Source organism: Oppia nitens, unplaced genomic scaffold, assembly GCF_028296485.1.
Source record: "Oppia nitens isolate AA-2021 unplaced genomic scaffold, nextdenovo-longstitch-racon4-pilon3 scaffold6_pilon_pilon_pilon, whole genome shotgun sequence".
Lineage (NCBI taxonomy): Eukaryota > Metazoa > Arthropoda > Arachnida > Sarcoptiformes > Oppiidae > Oppia > Oppia nitens.
The window spans coordinates 1,387,940-1,404,579 of NW_026533250.1; the positions used below are offsets into that span (position 1 = coordinate 1,387,940).

Consider the following 16,640-nt stretch of genomic DNA (forward strand, 5'->3'; position numbering starts at 1 on the left):
TCACCAACACATTACTGCCAACTATTGTTCATAATATCAATCATTTAACTACTTATCATTTGATATTAATGTTAATCATATAAATAATATACAATAATCATCATATAATTAAATAATAAAACTATTATTAAAATATTAAATTAATGAAAATTCAAGTTTCTTAATAACAATAGTTAATACTATAATATTTGCAAATAATAATATATTCAAATCTTATATATGATAGCACCGGTAGGTTAGCTCATGATTCATGAAACTATAATATTTTAAGAATTCAAGTTTATATAAATAATTTTCGTAATCCAAATATCGCAGATAGAGTTTAATTAATTTTTTGAATAAATTTAATAATAAAGTAAATTTACAATACAATACAAATTTGCTATAATTAAAAAACAGATAAATTCAAAAATTTATCAAAAAGTATCAATGAAAATATATTTAAGTTATTTTTTTCGTTTATAAAAATTTTAATAATATTTTTAAATATAATTAATCATTAATTAAATTTATATTAAAGATGCAAATGTAAATAAATATACACTATTGCAATACTAGTGTATTATTACTATAGATGTATTAATAATATTCAATGATTCAATAATTAAATAATAGTTCTGTATTATTCGTTACTAATATTTATATACTGTATTATAAAAGTATAAATACAGTATATAAATGTAATTAAAAAAAAATTCACTTAAGATATTAATATGAAATTAACTCCAAAAAGTGGTTTTATTTATTAATTTTGAATACAATACTGTATAAAATAATTATAATACACTAATATGGATATTCCCTCATTAGTGATAAATTTATTTTTTTAATATTAAAAATATGATTAATTTTTTTCACTCAAATTCCCGGTAAGACTATAATGTGGTCCCACCTATTGAACTCTAATCAATTTATTTCACTAATTATATATTAATACTGAATAATTGAAAATTAGTGATTGTATTGTCTGAAAACCACTTTTGCAACCAAAGTCTGTCTAAATATAATCTACATATAAGTTATCAATTATGATAAAAAAAATTATAACAATAATATTATTGAATAATTAACCAAATGTTTATTACTATATTAAGATTAATTTACACAAAAAATAATCATAGAATATAAATTATTAAAATGCATTTAAGTTATGGTTATTTTAGTGCAATAGCTAAATGGTAGAACATTTAAACAAACATATTGATGAATATTATGTAAATTAATCTATAAATGTAATAAAATGTCATCTTTTTATGTAATGTTAAAATATTTTGTAAACTTTAATTAATATTCTGTACAAATGATGACTTAACTTAAATATGTAAAATTGTAGCTAAAGATTGAAAAACTTGTGATTAGTTTAAGTACCGAATCAATTGATAATATATGTCTTAAGCATGCCTTAAGAAGACAGGTCTTCCAATTAAAAACTTTTTATGCATTTGTCTTAAAGCACGGGTCGCATCTTCAGGTGAATGGAAAGCTATCTGTGCGTCAGCTGTTGGCTGTCCCTTCTCATTGAAACGTCTTCGCACACATTCTTCAGTTATGGAAAAGTCAGAGAAAAAGACACAAATGTCTTCAATCGATGCTTTGTACGGTATATTAGTAGAAACAATAACACAACGAATATCACTGAATGGATCGTTACGACCACTCCTTCTATCCTCTCTATCCCCCCTTCGTGGTGGTCGCATGTGATCATCAAATCGTGTACCTCTTGGTGGTCGTGAATGAGGCAGTGATGCCATGGAAGAGTCTGGCATATGGACTGGTGGTGGGTTGGGATTGCCTACAACTTGTCTCATGGCTTCAAAAGAGACCGACTTAATCATTATACGACAATTGTCAATAAAATCTCCATCTCTTTTAAGAGCTATATATTGTGATTCATGCGATCCAAACTCAACATAAGCTTCTCCAGCATTAAAGCCGTCGGGTCTGAGCATTATGTGTATAGCATAAGGTTGTGCTCCATGTGATGAAAAATAGTTCGTTAAATCTCTGTTTGCAACTGAAGGGGGAAGTCCTGTGATATTTATACAGAAAGTCTTTGACATATCGCTGGCGTTTTGACCATTTGGTGTTTGAAAAAGTCTTCGGGCATCGAGCATATCATCTCTGGTTGTGGGCAACAGTTCAATATAACGCCGACCCATATGTTTCATGTTTCTCTGTAGTGCTAACTCATAATCGCCGATAGTCTCAAACTCAACAAATGCATTGCCACTGATTTTGCCTTTTGGATCACATTCAATGACAATGTCTACCAATTTAATCGGTTCAAAGAATTTGGTTACATCTACTTCCGTACAATTATTATAGGGTAAGCCTTTCATATAAAGAACTAAGTCATGTCCTGATGCCTGTCGTTGACCCATATTTGGAGCAATTGAAGGCGCAAGAGATTGTTGGGGATATAACGCATCGTTGTTGTCGGCAATAACACTATCTATAAGTGGTTGGACATCAATCTTGCGGTCGCTAAGGAATCGCTTATTCATTGAAAGAGCGGCATCAAAGTCTCGCTCATTGTTAAAGCGGACTAAAGCACCGCCTGTTGTGAGTCCTCTGTCATCAATCAGAATCTTTATATTCTCTTCGGGAACAAACAAACCATTAAAGAAATTAATAATATCCCGAACGACTATATTAAACGGTAAATTCCTTAATTCTATAGTATAAGACCTATCGGATTGATTTCTAATTAAGTGGTTGTCTCTCATTAAGTCCGCGTTTCGATCAAAATCTCCGGAGGAATTCATTCTCTGTACTCCATAGTTATCATTTGGTTGCCATTGACCTCCCCTTTCTTCATGAATCAAAGAAGAAGGCATAGCATCGGAATATCCAAGTCTTGAGCGAACTGGTGTATCCAACGATGGATATGTATTATTAAGTGAATCTCTAATTGTATTCATAAGTCCAGAGCTCATTGACCCCATCCTATTAAGACCATTGCCTGCATTTCCATTGAGATTAACATCTCTTTCATTACGAAGAGGACTTCTACTCCTATCTCTTAGTCTATTCTCTCTATCCATAGATCGGGAATTGATACCTCTTCTATCGGGACTTCGGTTAGTTAACCTACCGGCGCTTAAATTAGATTTAATACTATTTTGTTGTACATTTGGAAGAGCCATATGACCAGAGTTAACATAATTGGTTTGATTTGAATTATTGTCTAACGGTTTTATAGCAATTGTCTGATTTCTGGCTAAATCTATAATTTTTTGCATTTCATTACGACTACTAAGTAATAGTTTGATCCGACAGTCTTTGATTGTATGACCATTCCTTTCCATGGCTTGTCGAGCATCTTCATCACTAGCAAACGCTATGAATGCATCTCCATTATCGCCGCCAACTATATGTACGCCACCGTCGGGTATCTGTAAGCCATGAAAGAAGCGTCTGATGTCCAGAGAGTTGGCCTCAAGCGGAAGGTTTTGCAAACGGATTATTATTGACATCTTATTCATCAAATCTGTTTCATGCCTTTTATGGTTCAAAATCTATAAAACAAGAAAACAGTCCAAAGCCTTCAGCAGTTAATCATAAGATAATTAGTCCAACACTTAAATCATTAATCTATTAAATAGTTATTTAAAAATGTCTTAACAATTGACTAATCAATTAACTCAATCACTAATACACTTGTGATGTCATCTTTAAGTCAACCATTGGTGACAACCATACAGTCCTTTCCTATCACTACAGTATAAGCCATATATCATATGATAAATACCTAAACTAAAGCAAACCTATACTTAACCATCAAATTATATGATAAAAAAGCTAAATATAACTAATATGTGGCTCAGGGAGGCCAAGGAGGCCAGGGATATGAGGAACGCCATTCATTGTCACCATTTATCACACATATTAATGACATTGTAGTAGTAATTCAATTCAATCCAAGCCTTACCACCACTTCTTTATTGATTATCACTTCAATCAAACACCAGATATTATACTTAAGACAACTATTATATATGTTATCAAAGGATTGATCCAAAAGTGACTTTCAATCAAATGTTTGTCAAAACAAATGCAATCATTCAATGCATTCATACAAATGTCACTCAATATGAATGCCATTCACTAATACAGTCAATAGAGGTCTGTATTCAGTATAGAGACCTATATTTTACACCGAAAACAATTTGATTATCAAATCTATTACTGAATTAATCAATTATAAGACAAATTAATTGATTGAAAGCAAAACAAAATTATAGAAATATTACTTTTGATTACATAATTGCCATCAAATTGTATATTATATTAACATTATATTAACATAAAGTAATTGTCGATTACTACAGTATTTTCGATTGACCATGATAATTTGATTAGACATTTAATTAGCACTAGGAACATTTATTAGGCGTTGTTCACATATTACGTTCGCAGTTTTTAAAAAATCTAGACCCCCTCCCCCCTATGTTCGCAATTGTTCGCATGTAATGATATTTAAAAATTACGTTCGCATGTCCTTAACCCCCCCCCCCCACCATTTAAATAAATATTTTATAAAATTATTTTCACTTTTAAAATAATCAAATAATAAAATAAATTAATATTATTCAAAAGTCATATATTTATTCAAAATTAGTTATTAAACCGTTTATCAAAGGATTAAGTTTACTCAAAATTAATCCCTTAAATTCATTCATTATTTAAATGCGAACGTTCTTATAGACTTTACCCCCTCCCCCTCGTTCGCAAAAGTTCGCTTTGGCCTACCCCCCTCCCCTCAAGTGCGAACGTAATATGTGAACAACGCCTTATTGACTTTATAATATTTTTGATGTATCCTCAATATATACCACTGGTGATCATTCAAGTGATTTTTGATTACTTTTGATTAAAATGCACTGTCGAAGCTTATGGTTTATTATAATATATTTCATCTAGATCAAATACACTGTTACATATTAATTTTAATTAAGTGGTATATTTTATTTAATATTATATAAAAAAGGTTATTAAATTTGTGTATTATAATTTTTTTTTGTTTTTTATCTTGGTCAGTAATTATGTTTTTAAGTAAGGGACCGTATAATAATCGTGATATCGCCTGATATATAATAATTTAATTATAATTTTAATAAATCTATAGTTTTTATAGTATAAGCGGCAACTGTAGTACAGTATAATTTAAGTAACTTTTTTGTTAGTAATTATTAAAACAATTTGTCGTCAAATAACTAATGGATAATTAAAAATTAAAACAAAGTTTATTGAAATATCATATATTAACATAAAAATAGTTACTAAAGCTAAGGATTGTGGCGTTTGCTGTTCACATTTGCTTTCATATTAAAATGTATTATTTTACAATTTTAAAATAATTATATCTATTTTATAGAAAATTAAAATTATACTTTTATTATACTTTTATTTCAATTAGTATACGTACTATACTTTTATCAGTATTATACTGTATCTGTATATTTAAATGTATTAAAATGCAATAATAAACTAAAATAAACTAATATCGTATGCAAAAAAATTGCTGTAAAAACTATAGGAATTTGATATTGTTTTGAATGAGTATTACTACAGAACAAGTCTACAGTTGTCAATGGATCCGTCTTCAAGTCCTCTCGTGTGTCAAAACAAATGAGACAACTATGGCGTGAATCAGTTATGCAATTCATTAGACATAAATAATATTAAATATCTGAAAAAACAATTAGAGTTAACTTATATGTACTTTTGATATTTTATAATGTTGTGTAGGAAAGCATTGTTGTGTGAAAACTAAATACTGAAAGAGAGAGAGAGAGAGAGAGAGAGAGAGAGAGAGAGAGAGAGAGAGAGAGAGAGAGAGAGAGAGAGAGAGAGAGTAAATAGAAATATTTGATACCACAATATACTGTAGTATTAATTTAACTAAATTACAATACAGTTACTGTATTTGTATCTATCATTTAAATAACTTTTACGTATAGTATGTTATAAAAAAATGTTTATTGTATTAAATATTAATATTTTAATATTTAAAAATAAATTACTCAAATTAGTTCACTTGTGGTAATACAACAATATATTTTCTTTCATTTAACGGATCAATTGTCAGCAATTAATTTGTTAACATATTATTAAGTGGTAACTGATCTCCAGACCTTATGAAGACCCTATTTATCTCGAGAACCAATGTTCTGACAACAAAAAAACGATAAATAATAGACTTTTAGAGAATCATAAGTCAACCGATTTGGTCCCGAGATATACCAGAAAACTGGTATTTTATAACAAGATTTTGCCGAAGACCACTATTATCTCGGGAAGCGATGGTTGGACAATAAAGTGACCATGAGCTATCTTGTATATAATAAAACTAAGTGGATTAAAGAGGGTCGGATCGGTGAACCCGTTTAAAAGATAATATGGGTCTGCAAACAACTTTTGTAATAAAATACCCGTTTTTGGGTATATCTCAAAATCAGGTTAACCTATCCGACCCGATAAGTCAGTCCAATTAGTTTTATTATTTTCCACAAGTCTATAATTGGTCACTTTTGTCCGCCCATTGATTCCAGAGATAATATGTGTCTTCAGTCAAATTTTTTAAAAATAAAATACGTTTTTCGGGTACATTTCGGGAACGGATAACCGACACGATTGGGACCAAATCGGTTGACTTAGTTTTATGATTGTTTACAAGTCTACTATTTTGTCATTTTGTTAGACAGTTTGTTCACGAGATAAATGGAGTCTTAGAAAGGTCTGCATATCAGTCACCACTTAATATCATTTTAATTAGCCTTAAAATAAACCATTAATTTATTAAGATTTCACATATTAACTAACCTTACAATAATAATTAAGATAATAATTAAGATAATAATTAAGATAATAATTAAGATTTTTTAATAATTAAAAAATAAATAATATATAAATAAAATTAATATTATTATAAACAAATTGTTTAATTTAATTTCTATCAATATTTTGATAAATAAAACTTTAAACCAATATACTGTATATCTATGATATGCAATAAATGATTGCAAATAATTGATTTGTAGATATAGTTGGATCAAACAAACAAATTGTTGTTATAAATATAACAATTAAATAATGGTTATGGACAATGATTGTCCCTGGACTGTTTAACATAAATATAAATGTATATAATTTGTTGATAATTTTAATTTAAAGAATTAATATACTATACTGTAAGGCAAAAAAGTCAAATAAGCGGAAGTCTATTGAAATTTATGCCATTTAATTGGCACCACTTATATAGCCATAGAGTCATAATCATTGTTAACATATTATTGTCTTGTAATTAAATCCATTGAATGAAATAGCGTTGTGTAAAAAGTGGGACACATTTTAGGTTATGATTTGTTGAGTTGGGTTCATAAAAATCATTCAACATTTTATGTTAAGTCTTATGGATATACTATAGATATATAACTTTTGGTAATTTATAAAAATTTAAATTTTAGTTGTTATGACACTTCTTAAGCCGATAACTATGGATCAAAAAACAGCACCGATTTGTGACTTCAATTCAGTGGACAGAAGAAATACATTACAATCAGATTTACCGCCTGTAAGTCTATTTTGTCTTTTTTTAAATAAAAATTAATTTATTACACATTTTCCTTTTTAATAAACTTAGATATAGTATCACTTATTAGAAATAAATATTTGTCTATACTATAGTATAGACTCTATAAAATTTACTAACAGTTAGTATTATAATACTGTATTATAATAAAATAATTGCTATAAAAATACAGTTTATATTATATTTTATGTCATAGTATATAATATATTTATTTAATATGAAATACATCAAATAATTAATTTCTTAAAACTTAAATTTTAATTATATTTAAAAATAATATTCTTTATTAGTTTAAATATTACTAACATTTTACTAATTAATATTAACAGTTTCATTGCTATAATTTGATGTCATATTTATATATTATTTTAATTTAATAAAATGCATACAAAAGTCTGAATTTCAAACCTATCAGTCATCTGAGTCATTAAAAATGGCAAAAGTTATATCAAAGACATTGTTGGCCATCACAGCTATAATCAGTTGTTTAGTGATTATATCAATTTATATTCAAACAAACAACCGATGCTCTTGTGGACGACAGGTTTGTTTCTGGTTATCATTATTTTATATATAGTGTATATATATTGTATAATAATATCATTCAGAAGTATTCTGTATATTTAGATATCATAATATTAATAATTGATGTTGTGTGATGGTGTGTGATAATTAATGTTTAAATTAACAAATAATAATAACATTTCATTAATATTTGTTAGTTATTTTTTCTAACAAATAAATACTCTTTTTTATGCTAAAACTTTTTGAGAAGCATTCAATTGATTAGAAAACCCTAAATTATAAGATAATTATTTATTTTTAAAGTATTAATAAGTAAGAGCATTGAACTATTATATACTATAAGTATTTCTGAAAATTAAACTAAAATTATTAGAAAAAAACTTATAATTATATTATTATAGTTTACAATTTTATATTTAGTAAACAAGAAATCATTTATAATTATCGTAAATAATATTTTAAAAGAAAATATTTAAATATATTATACAACACCAAAAGCAAACGCTTATATTTCAGGCATTTTGTTGATATAATTTTTTTTAATACAACAATCTTATTTAGAAATCACGTAATGGACCTTATTTTGAACCATTGGTTGCTGAAAGTGAAGATAAAGAAAAAAGGAGATTACCGTTAAGTATAGAAATGGCCGGATCTGCTGGAGTTAGTCATCATTATTAAATTGAATCCATGTTTTATAAATATTTAAACAAAATATTATTTAATTAATGCTAGGATTTAATGAAAAAGATGAACACAAAAGGTCACGTCAATTGTGTGGTCGAGCGTAAGGTTACCAATGAAATCATCGCATCTGAACCTAAAATGGTATTATTATTTGTAATCTAATTAAAATCATATTAATATCATATAAACAAATTGATAACTAAAACGAAAACAAATCAATTATTATAAATTAATTTAAATTTTATAAAGAAAAATAGTTTCCTTTTTATAATAACTAAATTTATAATATGTATCAAATTAGTGTATATTAAAACAAGGAGATATAGACCGTTACGATTGTCCTCAAAATAAATTGTTTTATTTAATTCATTTAAAGTTAAAGTGCATAAAAATAAGAGCTAAGTTTTGACTTAAATTTGAAATAACATTTATTCAGTCGTAAAAATCACCACTAATTAAATAATAATTAGACAATTTTACTAAATTATATAAATTAAAAAATATTTATTTAACAAAATTATTTTTAAAATTTAGTTAATCACACCGTTCGGGAACATAACAACTGATCCACGTTTGGTTCACTTGACCGGCGAGAAGATGGTCTTTACCTGTAATTCTGCTAATAAAGAGACCAACAAAAAGAATAAAACAAAAAGTGATTTAAATGATAAAGAAAGCCAAGTGATCGGTTAATATGTTTTTTTTTAATTATTTTATAATTATATAAATCTATATATTGTTAATTATTAATCACTCCTAAAATACATAATACATGTATATGTTTTTACTCGTGAAAAAATTGCGGAAGTTTTCTATAAATATCACATTTATTTAAACAATTGAGGATTATTTTGACAATAGTTATAATTATATTAATACAAATATAAGAATAAATGATTGTATATAAATCAATATCTTTAATATTTCACAGACAAAAATGCCTATTCTTGACAAAACTGAAGATTGAAATTATTAAATTTAAAACTATTATTTATTATTAATATTAAAATTGCAATTTTATAAATTAGCAATAAAAATATGCCTCACACTGTCAAAACAAGTTGTAATTAAAGATGTATAAAATAATTTTAATCATTTAATTTACAAACAATGATTTGATGCAAGATTTTAAAATTTTTCTTAATCATTAAAATTAATCATTAATGATATTTTATAGAATAATATATTATATTATATATTATATAGAAAATTTTAATTTAAATAATTAAATATTGTTAATATCTTTATCATTATAATATACAGTATTATCAATTTATGATAAAATTATAAAAATAGTCTAGTCTTTAATGTTTAGAGTAAATAAATATAATAAATAATTATAATAATCAAAATATAGTTTTTAATTAATTAGTTATTATATCAATTACTATACTGTATACCAAACAATATATTTCATACAATTAAAACTTGTAATTATATACAGTTAGTGACAAATAGTATTACAAATACTGAAAAATCCTAAAATATATTTATTTTTTACAGAATTACGCGCAAAGAGATCGACAGAGAAAGTAAAGAGTGAGTGCGCGTGTGATTGCAAGTGTTGACACGTTATCAATACTACTACTACTACTACTACTACTAATACTACTACTACTACTAATACTACTACTACTACTACTACTACTACTACTACTACTACTACTACTACTACTACTACTACTACTACTGTATATTCAAGTCAACTATATTTTCTCTAAACAAATAATATTTTCTAATTATTTTTAATATGACCATGGTTATTTTCATTATATAATAATTACTTTATATAACTTTAGAATTTGTCAAAATTTTTAGTATATATTTTTGGAAATAAATAAAATCAAAATCTTAGTCATTCAAAATAATGATTTATTTTACTTTAATTTATTAAATTGTATTTTATTTGTATGAATATAATAATACTTTAATCACAGCAATACTGTACTAACAATTTTATAATAATTTTTATTTATTTATCTCAAATTAAGCAAACAAATCAAACAAATAATGAATTAATATATAATATAAAAACTGATTTTTTGAAAGTAAATCTACTAAAAGTCAACAAAATGTATGCAAACAATCATATGTTTCCATTTGTCCAATTGATCTGATCGTAAGTGTACTTTTGAAGGTTTTTGTTGTCACCATTTAGAGGAAGAGTTGAACTAATGGTCTTATTTGGATTTAAGCACTCATTAACAATTGAGTCGTCCAATGCTCCTGAGTTTAGATTTACTTTGGATTCTTTGTTTAAACAATTTTTAACTTTAATTATTATATAAACAATAGTTAGAGGAATGGGTGTCATAACAGAGGCGGCCACAGGTATGACGGATGCCAGGTCTGCATCCGGCTGTGGAAGAGATAAACCCAGTAATACAATGGCAACACCTGTATTCTGGATACCAGTTTCGATGGCAATTGCAATCTGATTAACAGATGATTGCTTTAAGAGTATTGATGCTAAAAGTCCGATCAAAAATCCTGACCAAACATTAATAGACGCCGATAATAGTATACGCCATGACATCAATCGAAACATATATAAATTGGCATAAGTGCCAAATATTACTATAAATATAATCATTGCAATAGAAACAGGGGCTAAAATTTTGCGACATATCTGTTAATCAAAAAAAAAATATATATATATATATATATATATATATATATACTGTATATAAATACAAAGATATTTTACAATTCATTTTATACATACATTGGCAACTCGTGGTATAAATCTTTGAAATAATAGTCCGACGCCTAAAAATATGGTCATTGATGCTAATGAACCAAATATATTATGTAAAGGAACTGTAGTTGTCGTGCCTTCAAATATATTGCGACCCAATGTGAACAACCATAGAGGCATCATAACTATTTTTTATAAAATATTTTATATAAAATAAATAATTATCATTTGTCATAAAAGTTTTCCTATTTTTTAAAACTAATATTTTTATATTAAGATCTATAAAAATGACCAGTATTTTTATTTACCGATAATACTAAAAACGTTATTTACTACATGTAAATAGTAACTAATAATACTAAGTTAATTAATAATTAAACAATTATTAAAATACAAATAATTCCTTTAGTAATAAACAAACTTTGCTTTAAATAAATTGTTATTTTATAGACATTTAACCGGAAATTAGATATCTATCCGAACCAGGGATCCGATAGATATAAATTAAGTATCCTTTTAACAAAATATGGTTTTAGATTAATACAGTCAACACATTACTAATGTATTGTATATTTAAGTACTATAATGAATAAGAATCATAAGATTTAGTAATGAATCTTAAAGTTAAATATTTTTTACAAAATATTTGCGATCAGATTTCATTTTGTTGTTTATTTGAAAAATTAACAAATATATTATAATAATTTTATGTAAAACTAAACGCATATTTCTACATAAAATATATTTTTAAAAAATAAAAATTCACATTTCCAAATACTGCTAATTTTTTATAAGCAGTAAAAATAACGATTAAATCATTAAATATTTGCTAAAATGTTAAAAAGACAATCGATTAATGTTAAACTATATAATATATTGATGAATTAAATGTTTCAAAATAACACTAATTGTATTAAAATGCTTGTATTTATTTGCCTACAAAATGCACTATTTATTATACAGTACTATAACTCCACCCATTTTACACACAAAATATATTCCCGTAATATAAATACTAAAAAATATTAAATTATTAAAAATAATAATAAATATTAAATAAAATAATAATAACTAAAAATATTAATATATTGGTTCTTGTAGCGTTTACCGGTCCTGGGAATCCCGTATAGAAATGGTAGCCCAGACGTCCCTGAGTACCCCCATAGCACTTTCATACCTGTCCGACCTCCGCAATTTGAGATATTCGACTTTAAAGTCGATTTTTTAATGGACGTTATTTATGTATATGAGACATTATTTCAATATACTTTTTAATGCTACTAATATATCTGAAAACAAAATTTCAATACGATTTCTAGTATTCGAGATATTCGACTAAATCGAAAGTCGAAATTTTTAAATTACGTTATTTATACATATGATATATGATTTCAATGTATTTTTTAATAATAACTATCATAATAAAATCAACATTTCTATAAGTTATATAGTATTCGAGATATTCGACTATAGTCGATTTTTTTGTATATTGCATTTAATTATTATTTTTACTGTATATTATTTATTTTATTAAATGTATAAATTTATTATTGTTAATTGTGTGTAAAATTAATATACAATTTTATAATATTTTTGGCAATGCTAGACTTGAATGATAAGTTTGTTAAATCATGATAGTATTTTATAGTACTATCAACAAATAATACTTTTATCACGAACTCCTAAAAAAGTACGTATGGAAATGCTTTCTATCATTCTCAACTGGTTTATACTGCAAATAATTTTTACTCGATTTAAAGTCAAATATCTCGAATACTAAAAGTCTTATTGAAATTTTGTTTTCAGATATATTAGTAGCATTAAAAAGTACATTGAAATAATGTCTCATATACATAAATAACGTCCATTAAAAAATCGACTTTAAAGTCGAATATCTCAAATTGCGGAGGTCGGACAGGTATGAAAGTGCTATGGGGGTACTCAGGGACGTCTGGGCTACCATTTCTATACGGGATTCCCAGGACCGGTAAACGCTACAAGAACCAATATATTAATATTTTTAGTTATTATTATTTTATTTAATATTTATTATTATTTTTAATAATTTAATATTTTTTAGTATTTATATTACGGGAATATATTTTGTGTGTAAAATGGGTGGAGTTATAGTACTGTATAATAAATAGTGCATTTTGTAGGCAAATAAATACAAGCATTTTAATACAATTAGTGTAAATATTACACTCAATGTCCGCAAATTTCATTTTAAATAATTAATAATAATATTTATGAGTCTAATTAAAAATATTATATTATAGTTATATTAAATTATCTATATTATATATTCTATAAAAATGTGTTGATATTTAAAATTATGTAATAATTCAGTTTATATATAAATAAATAAAATTAAACACTATATCTAATATTATTGACATTTAATTTATAGTTTATACTGAAGTATAAAATAATAACATTATGAAAATATCGTTATATTTAAAGTAATTTACTTTTTAAAAAATATTCAAATAAAAAAGTATTGTAATTCATGCAATTTAAAAGTAATCAAATTTTTAGACATCATATTTGATATATACTGTACACATTATATAGTATGAAAAATTAGTCATCATTTTAACAAAAATAACTAATCATTACGTTATGTAATCAAATTTCAATAAATTTATCAAATATTCTTAAAGTTTTGATTAGAATTAATTAAATTTCAGTAAATATATACAGAATTATATAAAATTACATTTAAAATTCAATTTTGAAATTAATAAAAATAAATAGAAAATACATACAAATAGCTGATAAAGTGCTGATAAAAGTCATGGTAATACTGAGATTAAGGTTACCACCGCATAGTACTGTCCACATATTGCTGGCCCCACCACCAGGACTGGCGCCGAACACAAACAAACCTAACTGTAAGTATGACTCCCTTAACAACACTTTGCCCACAATATATGCCATCTGTAAGACTCAGAAGATTAACATATGAAACCATATTTTATGATTAATACTGTACTGACCAAAGGCATGAACCCATACTGACATACAAATCCAATGATCGGTGCGATTGGCCTTTTGATCACTTGGAGGACAACATTTAAATCCAGAGCACATCCCATATTGATATAATTGATTGATATCAACACAGCAACACATATGGTAAAGATTTTAGTCAATCGACTCGATGGCCGAATAACACTGATGGCCAACCGTTCGCTACGATCGTCGGTATTATTTTTGTTGACCACTTCAAGCCACGAATGACCCAATGATTTGCCCCTCAACTCAAATGTATAGTTTTGGTGCAAATTATTGTCCAAATTTAATGTCTTATTGCCGACTACTTCAACAATTGATTGGTCATCGATATAGATCTCGTAATAATTATTTCTTGTATTAAACTTATTGATTGAAGTGTTCAGATTGAATGACACATCGATGAGCTGATCCTCTTTCAATTGTTTCACTTGTGATGGTCTGAAAGTAACCGATAGGGCGGCCGTCACTTCAAGTAATAAGAGTATTACCGATAATATTAGCGCTAATAACACGACGGGACACATGACCAATGATTAGTCAAACTTTATTACCGATGGCCACCAATTACTTTGCTTCAAATGCTATTTCTTGTATAGACTTCAATCATATGCTTAACACTAGTATTATAACAATGTGTTGAATCAAATTAATTATCAATTAATTAATGTTTAGATCAAAACATAGAGTCAAACATTGGCTATACTTTTACACAAACAACTCGTCAAACATTTGTATGTATTATTAAATGCCAAATATATTAACCAATCAAACACTACTCAAGTATTGCATAAATACTTATTATTCAGCCATTCATGTGATGTAATGACTATCGTATAGCTATTGTCTATACCTTTACATTAATAATACAGTAATTGTGTGCCACATATTCAACATATTTTATTTTTAATTATTTACAGTATTATAACTAATTGTATTTTATCACTTTTAAATCATTGTTGTCTATCATTGAACTAAACAATTACTACAGTAAATTGTATAAATTATGTATCAATAAAAAATACTAATAGTATAAAAACATATTTTTATCAAAACATTTAATAGTTAGCAATGTACTAAATGAAATATATTGTAACTAATGTATAAAAGTAAATTAATAAATTTATATACCCAGGTCATTATAACAACAATTTATATGAAAGATATTTTGTTAAATTAATATGTTTAAATTGATAACTACCAATAAATTATATTAAAATAATAGTATTAATTTAATACTCAATATAATCATAAAATATTTTGTTTATTAGTACTAATTTAGTACCCAATGATAACTTTAAGTGCTTTCTGTACTTAATTTACTTAGTTTTTAAATGCTGTTTAGCTATGATTTTCTTTAACTACAATATAATCATATGACTAAAGCTAATGTCAATTCTATTGTACTCTTGTCCACACAAATACACTTTTTATAATATTTTTTTAATCTTCAATTATATCCACTATTTTAAACTACATTATAATTAATGTATAATAGAGTTACGGAAGTTATTAACAATTATACGAATGTTAAGTTTTTTTAATTAAAATAATTTAGTCTAATTTATTTATAAATAAAAGTATTAATATTGTTAAAATATTATAATTACTAATATAAACATAAATACATTATATTAAAAATTATTCATTTGTTTATAAATTCATAGTATTAATAAAATATGAAGAATTATAAAAACTAAATATATATATATATATTATATTTATTATTATATTTAGTTTTTATAATTCATTATATTTTACTATGAATTTATAATTTATAAACGAATGAATTAAACTTTAATATATTCAATATATACTGTATTTACTATATTTAGTAATTATATTAATCTTCGTATTATACAACTATTTTTAATAAGAAATAATTATATTAATTTTGAATTTATATTAAAATGATTTATATAAATTAAGGTTAAATACAAATATTTTAGTAAAATAATAATTTCTATTAAAACGTCACTTACTATAGAAAATGAGATTTGATGGAAATCCTGGAAATAAATATTATTAAATTAAACTTATAATACTGAAAGTATTATTAATTAATAAAATATTTCATATGAAAATATATTTGAAAATATTTAAAAAACATATTATATAAAA

General features: G+C 25.4%; 3 protein-coding genes across 5 annotated transcripts; 1 reads left to right on the forward strand and 2 right to left on the reverse strand.

Annotated features, from left to right (window-relative positions):
* Positions 1-1,214: 1,214 nt before the first annotated feature.
* LOC128962958 (RNA-binding protein 12-like) lies at positions 1,215-4,113 on the reverse strand. 2 transcript variants are annotated; one of them, XM_054309400.1, is made up of 2 exons: positions 3,932-4,113; positions 1,215-3,518 (listed from the first exon to the last, which is right to left on the reverse strand). In XM_054309400.1, exon 2 carries the CDS (start codon positions 3,483-3,485, stop codon positions 1,392-1,394), a length of 2,094 nt encoding a protein of 697 aa, XP_054165375.1. In that variant the 5' UTR covers positions 3,486-3,518; positions 3,932-4,113; the 3' UTR covers positions 1,215-1,391. The 2 variants fall into 2 exon arrangements, with proteins under 2 accessions (XP_054165375.1, XP_054165376.1); XM_054309401.1 differs by having other exon boundaries at positions 1,215-3,545.
* A 3,361-nt stretch (positions 4,114-7,474) lies between these two features.
* LOC128962399 (uncharacterized) lies at positions 7,475-10,375 on the forward strand. The gene is made up of 6 exons (XM_054308770.1): positions 7,475-7,576; positions 7,989-8,138; positions 8,681-8,782; positions 8,855-8,947; positions 9,341-9,494; positions 10,310-10,375. Exons 1-6 carry the CDS (start codon positions 7,475-7,477, stop codon positions 10,372-10,374), a joined length of 666 nt encoding a protein of 221 aa, XP_054164745.1. The 3' UTR covers position 10,375.
* A 502-nt stretch (positions 10,376-10,877) lies between these two features.
* Positions 10,878-16,527, reverse strand: LOC128962962 (hepatic sodium/bile acid cotransporter-like). 2 transcript variants are annotated; one of them, XM_054309407.1, is made up of 5 exons: positions 16,502-16,527; positions 14,504-15,139; positions 14,273-14,444; positions 11,532-11,689; positions 10,878-11,435 (listed from the first exon to the last, which is right to left on the reverse strand). In XM_054309407.1, exons 2-5 carry the CDS (start codon positions 15,044-15,046, stop codon positions 10,893-10,895), a joined length of 1,416 nt encoding a protein of 471 aa, XP_054165382.1. In that variant the 5' UTR covers positions 15,047-15,139; positions 16,502-16,527; the 3' UTR covers positions 10,878-10,892. The 2 variants fall into 2 exon arrangements, with proteins under 2 accessions (XP_054165382.1, XP_054165380.1); XM_054309405.1 differs by lacking the exon at positions 16,502-16,527 and having other exon boundaries at positions 14,504-15,337.
* Between the last annotated feature and the right edge of the window lie 113 nt (positions 16,528-16,640).

What these genes read in the sequence shown, in the direction of transcription:
- LOC128962962 (XM_054309407.1), bottom strand. Translation starts at nt 15,046, where the DNA reads ATGTGTCCCGTCGTGTTATTAGCGCTAATATTATCGGTAATACTCTTA. An exon ending in CAGCACTTTATCAGCTATTT is followed by an intron (nt 11,690 to 14,272) that starts GTATGTATTTTC and finishes TATAAAAAATAG; the next exon opens with TTATGATGCCTCTATGGTTG. An exon ending in TTATACCACGAGTTGCCAAT is followed by an intron (nt 11,436 to 11,531) that starts GTATGTATAAAA and finishes TTTGATTAACAG; the next exon opens with ATATGTCGCAAAATTTTAGC.
- LOC128962958 (XM_054309400.1), bottom strand. Translation starts at nt 3,485, where the DNA reads ATGAATAAGATGTCAATAATAATCCGTTTGCAAAACCTTCCGCTTGAG.
- LOC128962399 (XM_054308770.1), top strand. Translation starts at nt 7,475, where the DNA reads ATGACACTTCTTAAGCCGATAACTATGGATCAAAAAACAGCACCGATT. An exon ending in TACAATCAGATTTACCGCCT is followed by an intron (nt 7,577 to 7,988) that starts GTAAGTCTATTT and finishes TGCATACAAAAG; the next exon opens with TCTGAATTTCAAACCTATCA. An exon ending in TCGCATCTGAACCTAAAATG is followed by an intron (nt 8,948 to 9,340) that starts GTATTATTATTT and finishes TTTAAAATTTAG; the next exon opens with TTAATCACACCGTTCGGGAA.